Source organism: Mesoplodon densirostris, chromosome 1, assembly GCF_025265405.1.
Source record: "Mesoplodon densirostris isolate mMesDen1 chromosome 1, mMesDen1 primary haplotype, whole genome shotgun sequence".
NCBI lineage: Eukaryota > Metazoa > Chordata > Mammalia > Artiodactyla > Ziphiidae > Mesoplodon > Mesoplodon densirostris.
The window spans coordinates 57,261,140-57,278,726 of record NC_082661.1 but is presented as its reverse complement, the minus strand read 5'-3'; the positions used below and the strand labels follow the sequence as shown (position 1 = coordinate 57,278,726).

The following is a 17,587-nucleotide window of genomic DNA, read 5'->3' as shown; positions in this document are numbered from 1 at the left end:
TACACTTAGGAGATCATTATCAAGTAAAATAAGGGTGACTTGAACACAAGCACTGAGATACCAGGACCGTCGATCTGATAGATGACCCAGACGGCTGCTAAGTGACTAACAGGCGGGTACGCTGGACAAAGGGATGATTCACATCCCAGGCAGGACAGAGCGAGATGTCATCATGCTAGTCAGAACGGTGCACAACTTAAAACTTAGGAATTATTTCTGGAATTTTCCATTTAATATTTTCGGACCATGGTTAACCATGAGTAACTGAAACTGGGGATAACGGGACTTGTGTACAATTCTTGACTAGGTGAAAGCACCACTTTTACATGTAGAGCTAGCCATCCTGCCAAAAGATTTTCTTCATGTTCACGTCACTGTCATCCAGAAGAATTTAATAAAAATATTCTAAGAAGTAGGTAGTGACGGTGATGGACAATTTAGCCTTCTTTGTATAGGATTATATTCCACAGATTTGCCCTTCCCCCTCCCCTATCCTGATTACTCAGGAACAAAAGGTTTCAAATATGCACAGTTCAAACATGTAATTTAAACTTAACAAGGCAAAATATGGGAAGAAAAAAAGGACAAAAGGTATTTTTTATTTTACTTAAACTGAGAACCAAGAATGTCAGTCATGCGAATTGATAAAGAGCTAAAAGCAACTAGCAAATGCCTGCCTGTTATATGAGTGGATTTAGCCTAGCAACAAAGTTATGTGCCCTGCTAGAGGAAACCTCTTGTCCTCGTCTGCCCAACATGCCTGTCTGTTCTCAAGTCAAGAATACGACAGAGATGCCCACAGTCCTGCCTCCTTAGTCCCAGCCAAAGCAGTAAGAAAATAATGAAAGAAATGTATTATCAGATGAGGAGTAGCTGCTTAAACAAAAAGTGTCAACTGGGGAGGGAAAAAGCTACTAGAAACTAAAACTGTACAGAGAAGGTGGCCAAATACAAATGACCCTTTTGTAGACATGTCAAACTATATTAAACTTCACTTATAATCAGAATGTAAATTAAAAGAAGCATTTTTTTTAAACTTATCAGACTAGTAAAGACTAAAAAACAAAATTCCCAGAGCAGGCAGATATTTGGGGAATTGGGCCTCTCATAGTTTCTCTATACTATTTTATTATTTTATATTAGTAATGCATTATTACTGGAAACAAATCTCTATTTTTTTTTTTTTTTTCTTTTTGCGGTATGTGGGCCTCTCACTGTTGTGGCCTCTCCCGTTGCGGAGCACAGGCTCCGGACGCGCAGGCTCAGCGGCCATGGCTCACGGGCCCAGCCGCTCCGCGGCATATGGGATCCTCCCAGACCGGGGCACGAACCCGTATCCCCTGCATCGGCAGGCGGACTCTCAACCACTTGCGCCACCAGGGAGGCCCCAAATCTCTATTTTAAATTTAATATAAAATAAAGGATTTAAGGTAGACGGAGGCAGGGGCCATATGTGTTTCGTTGCCTATTCCATCTGAGTATCAGGCCCTCAAATACTGGTTTGGACAAATGCTTGCTGCCCTTTGACTTTCTCAGTTCACTCCTTTAGTACCACAACACAACTCCAAAACTTTATTGTCCTTAACCCCATGACTTGGTATTAAATCCAACTTCAGCACATTGCTCGCCACTTTACAAAGTCATTTTTCTTCTCTCTTATGAATAAGGCCCCACCCTAAAGCTCTCAGATCTCTCTGTCCTAAAAATGTCTCTTGATTTTCATCCATCCTTGCTCCACCTGGGAACAGTCCCCTCCCTCCCTGCCACCCTTTTGAGAACGTGTTCCTCAATCTGTTTCTCTGCTCCTTCTTCTACCTTCTTTTGTTGCAGCAGATGGCAGCTGGTGGAGACGGTTACCCCTTCAGGTCGCTGTGCTGCTAGAAAACAGGTTCTCAGCCCAGGTGACAACAGAATCACCTGCAGAGCCGTGAAACATACCAACTTCCAGGTCGCGTCCTGGACCAGTCAAATCAGATCACGAGATCTGTGGCCCAGGCATCTGAACTTTTAATGTTCCCAGGTGATGCAACACAAGGTGGAAAATCTCAACAGCAAGCTCAGCAGCCAGGTTTGGGGGAGGTGGAGATAAATGCCTCTGCCCCACCCCACTGGACCACCCCGGGGCTGGGATGCAGGGCCTGGGGCAGTGGGACTCTGGCCTGGAGCACCCTCCAAACAAACATAATCACTGTGTGTGTGTCACGGCATGAAAATGCTTGGAAAGAACTGCTGTAAATAATGGAAGTGATTATGCGCTACAGGAGAGCTGAGACGGACTAGGTTGGGGAAAGGCTTTGTGCCCGGCAGGCAGATGTGATGGGAAAGTAAAGGTGGTCACTGACCAAAAAGGTCTATCACTCCCTTTAGCGAGGCTGTTCCTAAAACCAGTCTTGCAGATTTCCCTTTACAAACCCTACTGCCTACACTAATTCCCGAAAGTCCACCAGTTACCCCCCTGCTATCTCCAGCTCTCTTAGCAGAGTGTGGCAATGGAAGAAGATGCAGGTTAAATCACATCAAAAAGAGCCAGATCCAGGAGAAGTGTGACAGATATTGTACATCCGGAAGGCCAGAGGTGGAGTTCCAGGATGGGATACAAGCACACAAGACTAGGTCTGATGGCCAAAAAAAAAGTCACACAAGCGCGCCTAAATCAAGCTGACCACGAGCAGAGTAGGCAGTGGGTATCTGTTGAATGAACGCAAAAGCAAGTACCTTTAAAAACTAGTGTAGGCATTATGAAGACAGCCACTAGAGAAGAGTGATTATCAAAAGTCAGCTCTGGTGTTTGGAAGGCCCCTGTTGTATGTAGGAAAACAGATTTAAGTCCAGGCCTGCAGACAAAGAGGAAAAAGAAGACCAGGGTGTTGGGGGAAGAGGGGTGGGGTTATGGAGTGGGGAGGGGGTAGTCCTGAATAATTCTTATACCAATCCCTTCCATGTGCTCCCTTCAGGTCCTGAACTGGAGGGATCTGAGGACAAGAAATGTTTCCCTGAGTGAAAAGCCCAATATCTGCAATGTGCTCAGCATGGCACTACAAGTGGCCAGTAGAAACGTGTCCCTCCTGTGAGGCACCAGCTCCAGCTCTGTCCCACCCCATCCAACACGCAGGAGATTCCCTCACTACACAGGCAAAGTTTCTTAAAAGATTAGTGGTGGGGGAAAGAAAAACAGCTTGGGCGAGACTGCTTACTTTAAAACTCCCTCTTCAGACTAGAACTGTCTGCACTTGAACATAAATGCAAGCTAAACCGTGCATAAAGCATTAAAATTATATTAGAATAAATTTAGTCAGGCAGCAATTAAAAACTCATTGAGCAAGTCTGCATCTACAGCTTCCTAATTTTTGCAAAAACTGACTTAATAAGTTACTAAAATTTAAACAATTCTGTATCCTAATTTTTGTCTGTTTATGAGAAAACTGTTGACACAACAATAAACTCGTTACGGTCTCTGGACTTAAAGATTCCTCCACAGGAATACAGACAATACAGAAAAAACTGCTTTCAGAGAAGCAGCTAAATGGGAAAAAAAATTCCCTGAGTACTACTATAAGAAACTTCACTTGTCATTTTCTGACTTACAAGAGTTTTTACTCTGGGTTTTTTTTGTGGGGTTTTTTTGCCTATTTTTAAAAGCCATCTTTACAGGCTCCTGGGAATAGAAGTTATAACTGGATTCGGGCAAGGACTTCCGAAAGTTCCTGTTCTCTTTTCTTTTTTTTTTAGATGTTGGGGGTAGGAGTTTATTAGTTTATTTATTTATTTATTTTTTTGCTGTGTTGGGTCTTCGTTTCTGTGCGAGGGCTTTCTCTAGTTGTGGCAAGCGGGGGCCACTCTTCATCGCGGTGCGCGGGCCTCTCACCGTCGTGGCCTCTCTTGCTGCGGACAAGCTCCAGACGCACAGGCTCAGTAGTTGTGGCTCATGGGCCTAGTTGTTCCGCGGCATGTGGGATCCTCCCAGACCAGGGCTCAAACCCTCGTCCCCTGCATTAGCAGGCAGATTCTCAACCACTGCGCCACCAGGGAAGCCCTCCTGTTTTCTTTTGTTTCTGGTATTTTATTTCTGATTTACTGTCAAACCCACCAACTTCTCTCATCTACTCCTGATGCCGGAGGACTCCAAGCGGGCAAGAAGCAACAGGATTCAGGGGCTGGGTCATGCAAAACCTTCTCATCACACTGGAAAAACTCAAGACTTGCTTTCATGGACCAAATGCCTAAATCTGCCCAAAAGTCTGCAATATTTCTGAGCAACTTGCCAGCACACTGCCTAACGTGTGTGCTTATCATACACATAAGAACATGTAGCTCAAATGTAACTGTCCATAGATTTACTAGACCCGTTCTTGAATAGGGGATCCAACAGCTGTGAAATGCTGATCCTAAACTAAATAAATGGTCTCATTTGCCATAATACGGTAAAAATTTGAATTCACATCCCTCCACTTGTCCTGACCTCCCAAGATACAGTCCTATCTTTATTGGCATTACTCTTATCAATAAAGACAATTACGTTCCCACCCACTGAGGTCTCAGAGCCCTTTGAGGGCTTGTGCATTATGAGAGCATCAGGTATCCTATAAAGTGACAGAAGAGCACAGATATGAAGCGTTAGGGAAGGATCAGAGCACTGGAAGAGGGAAAGAAGAGTTCATAGCAGATGAGCTGGATTGAGAAGGACCCACAATCTACCAGAAAAGGGATACCAGGAGAGAGCGGCAGACTTAGCCAAGGCACACAGGAAGCAAAATACAAATCTGCTCAGGGGACAATGAGATGCACACTTTGGTTAAGCAGAGAATTTGTGTATAAGACTGATCCTTGAATGAAAGAATCATGTCTTATTTTATCCCTGAATACCTAGCACTCAGCACTGTGCCTACAAAATTAACAGTGTCTCAATAGATGTGCATGTGGAAAAAAGTTGTGCTGAGTATCGGGAAATACAGCTACAGAGGTATAGGAGACCTCGCATTCAAAGATTAAAAACCTTACCCATGACCCACAAGAATTCAGGCCACGACAGCTTTGGGGGCTGTTCATTAAAATCACCCTGCTCCTTGGGAATTCCCTGGCGGTCCAGTTGTTAGGACTCTGCTTTCACTGCCGAGGGCCCGGGTTCGGTCCCTGGTCGGGGGACTAGGATCCTGCGAGCCGCGGCAGCGTGGCCGAAAACAGCAACAACAAAAATCACCCTACTTCTTCTCTCCCTCTGTTGCCCTCACCTGGCAAAGCAGCAGCCTGGCTAATCCCAACACTCCTCATCTCTAAACTGAATGCAGCTGGAGAGAAATAACAGCACTGACCATCTCCCTTTGAACTGGATCACAAGGCAAAATGGACACAACTCCACTCCGGTGACATTTCTGCCATCCCCAGGACGGTCACTCTCTCACTTTCCAAAAGAACCACTTCACTCCTCTTTCACCTTCCTCTTCACACCATCTACTCACCCCTCCTCCCTCACCCTGCCTCTAGGTCTTTAAGAAAATAAAAGCAAGGGGGCAGCAAAGCCCTCTTCATCCCACCTGCCCTGCCCACAGCCTCCTGCCTGCCTTTCTGCCTGCGCTCCCTCCTTTCACCATGTGGGGATGGGACATCCTGCTGCATCAAAAACCAAACCTCCCACCTGCACTCCAGCTCCCATCCCATCTCACCTTCCATCGTGCATTTCGCCCTCTCCCCAACTATTCCCAACCATACTCAGGCGCTAACGTTCTCTTTCCTTCACACCAAACTTCTTCCTCATCGAGGTGCTATCACCACCATCCTCACCCTGTTCTCCCTTCAATCCACCCCAACCTGCCTTCCGCAGCCTCTAATCCACGGAGGGCACCAAAGCGCCAGGCTGTCAAATCCAGCTTGGTTTTACTGTTCCTCATCTCTCAGCGTCTCTCAACTGGGGCGCCCCCAATTCCTGTCTTCAAACCTGAACTTCTCTTGGCTTCTATGACCAGATACTCCCCAGGTGCTCCTGCTACCTCACCAGAGGCTCCTTCCTGCTCAGGCTCTTCCACTGCTCCAGGAGGCTTCAGCCTGGGCCCCCTCCTCCTCCCATCTGTACACTCTCCCCTAACTGACCTCGACCAGACCCGTGCTTGAAATACCATGGATAGACCAATGGTTCCAAAAACCCTCTCTGCATTTCAGTGGGGCCAGTCCGTCACCACCCCTCTCTGTTACTGCAGAATGCCCTCCCCCCACCCCCAAAACCCCATCTTTCACTCCCCTTGGGCCATGCTCAAGTCCTAACTCCTCCAAGAAATTGAAAAACTCTTCCAATGCCTCCACAGCCCCACTGCTCTCTCCTCTTTTCAGGCTTCCTAAAGCATTTAAACAATCAGCAGTACAGGATTTATTACTTAATTACAGACATTTTGTGATTGTTCCTGAGATTTCTGCTTTGCTTTAGTGCAAATCTTCTCTCTCCAACCAGGTTTAAGTTTCCAAACAATACAAGCACTTCTTTTTGTGTACCTGGCACTGAGCTGCATACGCTGGTGACGTCCAATTATCAGTTTTCTGATAGCAAACAAACATAACATTTGATGAAGTAGAATCGCCATGTAGCATCATGAGGAAAACACCGCTGGAAAAGCAGGGCTAAATCTGTACAACCTTCTACCACTGATGTCCTCAGAATTTTTAAAACTTAATATTGAGCATCTCATATAAAACATAGGAATAAAGTAAACAGATTTCCAACAAAAACATTAAATGCAGTTAAATTTTTATTCCACGTGTGTATAAGAATAATAAATGGAATTTAATCCTTTAATACAAAAGGCTACATGAGATACAAAAAACAGGTCAAGCTGATTTCTGCCAGACCTCTCTAGAAACATGGCTATGAAAATGTGTTGTTCACTAAGACAGTTGAAAGATCTGAGCTTTAAGCTATCAATATATTGAAGTCCAGTTCATCCACTAAGTAGAAAAGGCCTTATTTTTCATTATTAAAAAAAGAAAAAAGAAAACTTCTATCCAATCTTTGCCCTCCTTTCAACCCCTATCAACTGTCCATGCAACACCTGCATCACAGCTGAGCTGAAAATGCTTGGCCACACCTAAGGAATGAAAACTCCAACCAGAGAGCCTGTCCGACCTTGACCTGCCTCCCACCGCGCCCCAACGCCACCACCACCACTCCAGGCACTAGATACTTGCCCTTGACTTTCAAGCAATATTAAATGCATGGCTTCACAAGCATCTCCACACCCATGGGCATGCTGGGGGCTCCCACCTTCCATCCCCTCATTGCCTCACCATTTCCTTCACTATCATCTTTCTCATCCTTCTCAAATTGGCTCTGGATCCTCAGATCCTCCATCCCACCCACTATGCCCTAAAGGGGCCTCGGTTGCCCTCTTCTGGGTTCCTTTTTCTACTTGTGCACCCTGATATTAGACCGTTTACCATACTGTCCTGAGACTTATTCATGAATCTCTCTCCCCAAATACCGTAAGTTCCTGGAGAAGAAAGATGTTTTTAATCTATATTTTGTAGTGAACCGAAAGGTGAGTGTCTCCCAAAGCCATAGGTCCAAGTTCTCAGCCCTATACCTCTGAAAGTAACCTTGTTTGGAAACAGGGTCTTTGCAGATGTAACTAAGCCACAGATCTCTAGATGAGATCATCCTGGACTTCGGGTGGACCCTAAATTTAATGACTGGTGTCTTAGAAGAGAAAGAAGAGTATTTGAGAGACACACAAAGGGAAGGCCATGCGAAGACAGAGGCAGAGATCGGAGTTGGGTTGCCACAAGCCAAGTAATGTCAGAAGCTGAAAGAATCAAGGATTCTCCCCCAGAGCCTTTGGAGGGAGCATGGCCCTGCTGAAACCCTTGATTTCACACTTCTGACCTCCAGCACTGCAAGAGAAGAAATTTGTTGTTTAAGCCGTCAAATTTGTGGTAATTTACCATAGTCCTAGGAAACTAACACCTAGTCCAAACCTCAACATACTGCCCACGACCTCAGTTCAATTAAAAAAACCGTGTTGAACTAAGAAGGAAGATGAAGACAAGGGGTGATGATGAGAAAGCATCTGAACTGCAGGGCAGGGATCTGGGACACGGACCCCTTGCCAGGCGCTCACCATGGGAACTTGGACAAGTCACTTATCCATGGCGACCCTCTGATTTATTCCCTAATAAAATGAGGAAACTGGCCCAGAAGACCCTCTACCAGGTCTGATACATCTTGAACCAACTTCATCTAGAACATCAACTTTATATGATCCTTAAATAAATTATAATTTCTTCCCATTCACTGAATAAATTTTATTAATTTTACTTTTATCTAAAGAGCTTTCAAGTTTAAAAAAAGGATTAAAATGGCATTTCAAAGGCACTTATATTTTAATCAGCTCAAAAAAATTCAGTGAAATAGTTTGATAATATGCTGAAAAGTGATTTTCTATAATATCAACTTTTTCCCCCCGCAAAATCAACAATTTAAAGTAGCTGCTTTCATCCACTGTTGACAATTCAGAAAAACTCGACCTAAACTTGAATCAGCTTAAGTGCCACTGATCCAGAACCCAAATGTATGATGACTAATTTCTTCAGAGTAACAAGGGAGTTGGGCAACACAAAGGTTTTCTCCACTTGACTCCAGACTGTAATTATGGTCCCATACCCAAAATATCCACTTCAAAGAATCTGGCTAAGAAATAAATACAGCTGCTGCCGCTACCAAATGGTCGAGTGCTGGTAAAGGAAATCAAACAAAACAAAAACTTTTACCATTTTCGGGCCTCCATCAACAGAAACACACAATTTTCCTGTGTTACATCTTTCCTAATTCAAACAAATGGCAATGAAGAACAAAGGTGTTGGTAATGAAATCTGTACCCATCAATCCTGCTTGGGTTAATTTGTGTTAAATTAAAAAACATATTTTGGGGTTAAATTAAAAACCGCAGTTTAAGTTCTTTCAAAGGTCATGCTGCTTCCCTTGCCTTCATGTTTTTATAGTGGCAGCCTTGATTCTTTTTTAGGGAACCAACCAAAACAACAACATAGAGGAAGACGGCGCCGAGGGACTCATATTTCAGTTCGGCAAAATACCCATTAGAAACACTTTCAAGCCTTCCCAAACCAATTCGTTGTTCAGAAAATAAAATCAAGAGTCACTGGGGTCACGGGTTCAGCTAGAATTGGCAGAACCACGCTTGCAAAACTGGACAGTGAATCGTAACACAAACTGAGTAACGAGACCAAAAATTTTTCCTTCCAGGTGGAAACTCAATCTGAAAATCAAGTCCTTGAGTTGCAAGGCTCAGCAAACCCACAGTTTGCAAATCCGAAGTTCTCGGCTTTTAAAAAGATGAGCGCTCACACTCAAGAAAACGGAGCTGGAAGGTGCACGATTTCATCATATATTCCAGAAATATATTTCTGGCCCTTAAAAACAACTCTATTTTAAAAGGTGCTCTTTAACTGTAATAAAACTAAGATGGCAAAAGCGAAGGAAACAGTCTGGGGGTTTGGGGATCACACACCGGGGCATTCAAAGTTCTCGTGTTGCTTTAGTATCCTGCAAACTTGCGTCCAAGTAACTTAAGTTTCAAGAAGCTGAAGGACTGGCGAATCTAACCTAGCACTGTGTTTTCCGGCAGCCCACGCACAGGATGAATGAGCTTTAACTCTGCGGACTGCCTGTTTACTTGCATCCTCACGTGGCACCGCGCAGCTCAAAAGCGCCGCGCCCGGACCGCGCGGGGAACCCGAAAACTTTTACTTTGCAAACTAGCGGAGCTCAGAGGCAGCTCGGGGACACATCTGCTCGCCTGCCGCAGAAACGCGCCCCGGCCGAGCCCCCCAGGGCTTGCCCAGCATCAGCCCTGCCCGCAGCTTCATTCACACAAAGGCATAGGGGTGCCGGCGGGACCCTTTTGCAAGTCGCGCGGAGAGAGAAGCGGCACGACAGAGAGCGCCGGCAGGGAAGGAGGGAGGGGACCGGGCGCTTGGGCAGAGCGGCGCCCCGCGGGCTACTCACAGGGTGACCGTGCGGTTGGGCAGCGTGTCCGGGGGCAGGACCTGCGCGAGCTCCAGGCTGCTGCACACCACCTTGCCCTCGGCGGCGCCCGCCGCCCTGCCGGCCCCTCGGGGCCGCCCGTCGTGCTTGCAGCCCGGAGGCAGCGCCGCGGCCCCGCCGCCGCCTCCCAGCAGCGCGAGCAGAGCCAGCGGCAGCAACAGAGGCGGCGGCGCGCGGCCCCGCAGGCGCTCGGGCGGCTCCATGCTGCGGGCTGGGTGGCGGGTCGGGGCCTGCCGGCCGAGCGGCGGAGCACTGGCCTAGCGGGCCGCCCCGGCGCCCGGGCGGACGGGAGCGCAGCGCGGGCCCGGAGGCGCCCGGAGCCTTGTGGCGGCCGGAGGACGCTCCCTCCTCCGCGCCGACATGCTCCTTTGTCCGCTGCGGCCGCGCTCGGCCTCTGGGTGGCCGCCGGGTCACGGCCGCGCGGGTCCCTGCGCCGCTCTACGGCCGAGCTGGAGCACCGCCCCCTCCTCCACCTCCGCCTCCGCCTCCCCCGGCCACTGCCCGTGGCGGCTCCTCCCCGCCTGCCGCCGCCCCCGCCCTTTCTCCTCCCCCACCTCCCCCCTTCCTCCCCTCCTCCCCCCTCCTCCCCCCTCCTCCTTCCCTTCTTTCTCCTCCTCCTTTTTCTCCTCCTCCTCCACCTCGTGGTCTCCTGTCCTCTCAGCGCCCGCCGCCCGGGGCTCCGGGAAGGAGGTTGGCGCTTCCAGGCCAGCGCCGCCCGTCGCGTGTCCACGACCCCACGCGTGCCCGGCTTCCGGGCAGGAGTTGTGGGCCCGCGGGAGTACGGTAACTCGTGGAGAGGGCGGAAGAAAGTTCTAGCCCAAACTCCAGCCACAGTGGCCACTGTCTGGCACGCTTCCCTCCTCCTCCTTCGCCGCCCTACAGACAAAGGCGCCCTGTGCGCCCCTGGGGGCCGCCCGTACCACCCGGCGAGCCCCAGTCCCAGGCTTGGGATGAGGGAGGAGAGCAGGGCTGAATTTCTTTAGAGAGAGGCAAGGCGAGAGGTAGTGCCCCAAACCAGCTATCTTCAAAGGACTCGCCTTCCCACCTCTCTCCCCACGCAGGGATCGCGAGCCTTCTCTTCGCACACCTTGGTCTCATTTGTCCCGAACACAGTAGAGCTAGGAACACGTTCCTCTCCCGGAAAGAGGACCCTCCAAAGCCGTTTCTGGCCTTCAGCAGTTCCACTTATAACCCACCCTTTCAAAGGATGCATCGGGGCCTCTCTGGACCCGCAGCCTTTAGAAAAAGCAATTTCCCTCTGGCATCCAAAGATACCTCAGATGTAACCAGTTAGAGCAATTGTGAGCAAACCAGCCAAGAAACCCCAGCTGAATCGATTATTCTAGGGAAGATGGCCAGCCCCGCCCTAACATGTGCAAGACCGGGGTTCACGTACCCTATTTTTAAATATTTACAAGGAATATATCAAACTTACAAATAAAATATATGCTATGCTCCTACCTTGAAAAATATACCTTAATAACGACCTGGAAGGCCAGGCGTGTGCACAGAGCTCTTAGTTACATTGGAGCACCACCCCATACATGGCAAGGAGGGAAGAGCCAGACCCCAGCCCTCAGTCTCATCACTTTTGCTTCCTGTGCCAGCTCCATTGATGAATAAGAGGGGCTTTCCGCACACGTGTGGACGCCCCAGCCCACTCAGCCAAGCTCCCTGCACACCCTCAAACAGCCACCCCTTGGCAACCCCTCAGGCCTAGGAGTGCATACACCGGTTGTGAGGTCCTCCCTTGGGAGGACAGTTCTGGGAAGAGGGCTGCTCAGGCCCTGGAAGTAGCCTTGGGAATTTTCGATCAGTGAATTCCAGGGTCCTGGGCTCCTTGGACAAGGTCTAGAAATAGAAAGGGAACACAGGCTCTTGGAGAACACATCCCTTGGCCCTGGAGATTTTTCGCCCCTTGGGGAGGAGAGCTAGGATGATGCCCTCTAAAATGCAGAGCCAGGGCAGGGTTTTTCTTGCCTGAGTCTAAGGTCATTACTGCCTAAGGCCCCGACAGAGTCTATCTTAGGGACCGATTCCTAGGAATCTCTGTATGTCTAGAACTTCCTCAACAGTAAATAAATGGCCTTTGTTTAACACACACTATTGCATTAAGTTGAATAATGCTTCATTTTATCGACGTTTTTTGAAAATCAACGATGTGAGCCCATGTGTCCATTGCTAATAGTGCATTCTGTGTTAGAAATGTTCTAGATCTGCGCTGTCCAATATGGTGGCAGCAGGTGGCTATTTAACACTTGAAATGTAGCTAAAGTAGGGTCAGAAGGTAATTTTTCACCTTATTTAATTTTAATTAATTTAAATTCAAATTTAAATAGTCCAAGGTGTTTAGAGGCTACCCTGTTGAACAGTGCAGTTCTTGACACTGATGGATAGAAAAAGTGGGAGATCATCATCACCACTAAGTAGCTTTAAATCTATAAATAAACTTAAGTGGTGAGATTAAATAAATTCTCTTGAATTTATTTAAAGAATTCTTATTCCCTAACAAAATCATCACCATCATCATCTGTTTTCTTTATAGAGATAAAAACTTCTTACTATAGCAATATGGAAGTTTATTAGCCACATTACTATTGCCATAGCTACAAATTGTCATGTGAACTCAGAATCTGTGAATATCTTCACATACTCTATTTCAGCCTATAGTTGACATAAATGTGCATGTCTGTTTTTATATTTGTTTACCATGAGTACTAACATCAGTTTGATACATATCCTCTTTTTACTTCACTGTAGTTGAGAAAGTTGTATAAAGTACAGAATTATAAGACAAAGAGATATCTCAAGAAGTATCATGAATCCAAGGAGAATTATGGAGGAAATGCTTTATTATATGGATAATTTCAACCATTCTTGCACAGAAATCACTAATTCTATCTTTGAAAATGAGAATCACTACAGATCGCAAAATAGTAGTACAGTATATTAAAGGGCTTTAGAAAGTATATCTTTCAACCCGGTAGTCCTTGGAATGCACACAACCCTGAGTTATCATCATTCTGTACCAGCATGGGTTTGTAAGGACATAGCAAATGGTCCTTTCCCCACTTACAAAGATCTTTGAGGATGATACTGCTGAAACTTACCATCATTTACCTTCAGTCACACCAGAATCTTCGCTTTAATTAAGCTGCCCCAGCCCTGACAGCCTCTTGTCAGACAGGTCTATTACTGCTGATGCCCCCTCAGGCATCAAGAACATCATACCATTTGAAGTTACAGGACTTAATGGGTCCTTTCAAAGTTCTCACAGTGGTTTTGATTATCCCACTTGAGAACATCCTATAGGAACCCTTTGAGAAATCACTCATTAACCATATTCTTGTACATGTAGTCCTGTAAAGCTGTATTGCGTCAACTGTTGCTTTAAGGATTGTAGATGGACCACATTCCAAGGCTTCTAGGCTGCGAATCCTGTCTTGCTATGTTATGTAAGGCTTGTAGTAGATACCAGAGAAACACTCAAAGATGCTTTGTTTATCTTCCTACTATAGACTCCGTATTAACTATGTATACGTGTAAAAATATACAATTTATATATGCAATAAATATGTGGATGTATATACATATATACCACCCTATTTATTAACAATTTATTTTATGTTCCTGTCTTCTTCCTTTTCTACCAGACTATGAGCTCCTAGAGAATTTTTCCCACCCCTTCTTAAATTACTCCCTCCCACCTTCAATCACTCCCTATTACATTAATCTAGAATCTAGACCAATCATCTAGACTGAACTAGATAACAGGGCTTGTTTAAACCTAAAGATGGCTACCTGTTAAAATTTGTTTATAGTTTTATGTTGTTAGCCTCCCCCATTACAATACCAGCTCTATGATGCTTTGTCTTATTTGCTTTTTATGGCAGACTCCATTAGTTGCTGCCAAAGAGCCACCCCCAAACTTTTCCTCCCTTGGAGGCTGAAAAAGCTACATAATCATTTCCCCAGCCTCCCTGGCAACTACTGATGGCCATAATCTAGTTCTAGCCAAAAAGAATCGAAGGTTGTGCAATATGGTAGATACTAGACACGTGTTTAAATTTAAATTCAAATTAATTAAAATTAAATAAACTAAAAATTCTATTCCTTAGTCACACTAGCCATAATTAAAGTGCTCACTAGCTATATGTGGCTGGTGGATACCATTTTGGGCAGCACAAGCTATGGAATAGTTCCAACATCACAGAAAGTTCTACTCTTCAATACCAATCTGAGGGGAAGCCTGCTGAGGATCTTCAGGATAGAAATTCTGTGTGTGATAAAAAGAGACTTGCAAGAGAATATCCCTCTCGCCACCCTCATCCTTCTTGCTTTGGAAATGGTACTGTGAGAACATGATACATGGAACCGAAGCAGATCTTTTGAGACCACAAGGCAAAAAGCATAAAGGAAAACTCCAAAATCATAGGAAGAAATGGAAAGACCACGCCCCCCCAAAAAAAATTGGGTCCCTGAGGTCATAGTTGAGCTGCCAGTCAAGCCTCTGGACTTATTTTTATTGATTATGAATATTCTCTGGTTTAAGCCACTTTTGTTATGGTTTCCTAGTGCCTACAACAGTGCCTGACACACAGAGGAAGTCCAAAGTATTTGTTGATTCTTGAAGTTTAAATCTTACTCATTTTTATGTTCCAAACATCTAACACAGTTCTTCATATATATTAGCTGGTGAGTGTTGAGAAGATTGACTAATGTTCAGTCTTCTAAACAAATGGAAATGTGTAATATCATGATTAAACTGACAGCAGGAAAGAACAGCAACTTTTAGCACTTGAAATGTCTCAGTGACATTTATAAACCCTGTTAATAAACAGACATTCTCTGTTTATTTTTGCATCATTTAATGTTAATCTATTAATTGTGACAGCTGTAGTTTATATTTTTAGTCATTACACGGCATGTGCCAGAATGCGTGCTTGGTCATTACCCAAGACCCAGACAGAAACGGCAATAGTAGCTCAAATAACACCCTAGCCTCTTTAGACAGCATTGGCTCCTGTTCTGGCTTACTAGTTACTAGAAATAGTGACCTTCGGCAAGTCACTAAATCTCATCCTTCAAAGTGAGAGTTTGAACTGGAACCAGCTTTAAAGTGCTCTGATTTTATCCTGCTGAACCGTGAATTCTATTTTGTTTGTCTGCTGCAGCCAGACTATTATTGGAATGTATCCCCGTGACAGCTAAATGCTCTTTTTAGATGAGCAAATATCTTTCTGAAATGGTATATTCTCTACCCACTGCAGTGTAATTACCATCAGTTGTAAATATAAAGAAGAAATATGAGGCAAAAATTGACCAGCAGTGCCACGTGGGGAATTACCTTGATGTAATAGGAGTCTCCAAGTACAGGACCAGGCAGGTTAGCACAGAGGTGGTGGAACAGGAAGGCTCACAGTGCAAATTAAGGTGCTCAATTCACAGTTTATTATATCCATTTAAAACACACAAGAAGAGTGAGAAGCAGGGAAAGAGTTGGGGTAGGTTAACCCACAAGGGTTAGAATGCAAACAGATGAAAGATCTATCACCTGAACATACACAATGTGCCTATGAAATCTGAGTTAGTCCATCTGTCTGTCTCTTTCTTCCAACTCAGACACATCAACCTTCCCCACTGCTGGTGTGGTTACAAGGACCAGAGCAGAAGTTTAAGCAAAGTGACCCAACAGATTTAAGATATCTGGGGCCAACATCTTACTTGCTCTGTCAGAGATGCAGGGACAATTGTGCCTGGTCACAATTACAACCTGCCCGATAAGCAGCTGCAGACTTTATTTGTGCTTCCTGGACAGAGGGTACTTGGGGCCAGACTTGATGTTACCAATGAAGAGAAGTTTTCAACCCAGTAAATACTGAGCGCCTCATATGCCTTATGCATATTTAGTGAATTATAAATACTTATCCTTTCATCCTTTTCTAAATAAGTGATTTTCTCTCTTGTCCATCATTTTATCTGCTCACCTCACATGACTCTACTTCCTTTCTCTATGTCTACCACGTCTCACAGGTTATTTGCTTCTCTACTTAGTATCATCAATTCTTCTTCCTTTTTTCCTATTATTTTTATATCAGAATTAAGTATTTTAAAATAATATAGAAAATATAGTACCTAACAGAGGAAACGACAGACTTTGTGGAAATTTAGAAATAGAGTCCACAACAGAGATGTAGATAGCTTCTCCAAATAGCAGTATTTCCTGAGTATTTATCTCCCAAATATAATGTATATAACCTGTCTTGTTATATCAGGTATCTGTGTTATTATAAATTTTATTCCTATATGCCAATATAATGATTAAAATCTATCAACCAACTAGTAATTATTAATGATAGGCATAGTAGCAAACATGCCAATCATGAAATTTCCATCTAGAATTTTTTTTTAAATAGTAGCTTTCTTCCTTCTTTGTGTCAGTTAACATTAAAATCCATTTGTTGAACTGAACAGAATGAGAACGTATATTTGAAATTATGCATTTCTCAACAAAGAAATTACTACTTTGAACCAACTTCTGAATCTGCATGTTGATAATGCATTGAATATCTTGTTATATGGATTTCTGTAATATATTTTTAAACACATTCCTATGTCACTTAGAAGCCTCAAACATTATTAAGTTATAAACAGTTTGGTTATATAAACTCAGTCAAACTTTAAAATTTTAATTTATATATATTAATTATTTTACTCATTACATTACATGTATTTTGGGTAAGAGAACTATTTTAGTTTATATGTCAATAAATCAAAACTCGTACATGTTTTATAACTTTATAGAATGCTAACATACAGAGGATAGTGCTAAAGTATAGAGGAAAAAGCACTGATGTTTTTAAGTCAGGAGATTCGGATTAATATGTTAATCCAAATTATTTTTTATTAATTTGGATTAATAAAGATTACTTATTTTAATTAATTTTAATTATATTTAAATAAATTGATTTAATTTTTTAAATTTAATTTAATTTTTATTAATCCAAATTAATTAATTCTTTATCTTAGGCAAGTTACTTAACTTCTTGGTGCCTAGTTTTCTTCATTTATTATAAGGTTTAATTTAAATTTAATTTAAAATTTAATTTAAATTATTATGATTACATTGAAAGCTCCTAGCACATGACTTGTGCTTAATAGGTGCCTATTGAAGGTTAGTTGAAACTGAATCTAGCCCATTGCCTCATATTCCACATGAAGAAGCTGGAACCTAAGGAGGTTAAATGAATCTGTCTAAGGTAATACCCTTGGTTCATTCATGTGAAAGCCTGAACCAGAGAGCTAGGAAAACTTTGCAGGTGTAATTGGTTTCCCTTATAAACCTATAACCAGACTTTCTTATAAACCTGGTCATGAGTTATGATTTAAGCAAATCACTTGCTAAATATCTGTTTCCCTACCTGCAAAATGAGAAACTAATAATTGCCCCCTACATTCTAGTATTATTGGGAAGGTAAAGAAATGATGTGTGGAAGAAACCACTGGGAAAAACTTTCTATGTAATTATAACATATCATTATAAAC

General features: G+C 44.1%; 1 protein-coding gene across 4 annotated transcripts in view; it reads right to left on the bottom strand.

The window, feature by feature from the left end:
* Window positions 1-10,468, bottom strand: part of ADGRA3 (adhesion G protein-coupled receptor A3) — a 125,934-nt gene extending 115,466 nt beyond the window's left edge. For 2 of the 4 annotated variants that reach the window (XM_060103610.1, XM_060103619.1), the window contains exon 1: window positions 10,004-10,468. In XM_060103610.1, coding sequence (XP_059959593.1) covers window positions 10,004-10,245 — 242 coding nt within the window. In that variant the 5' untranslated portion in view covers window positions 10,246-10,468. The remainder of the gene's footprint in view (window positions 1-10,003) is intronic. The other 2 variants (XM_060103591.1, XM_060103601.1) reach the window with 1 other exon arrangement.
* Window positions 10,469-17,587: the final 7,119 nt, after the last annotated feature.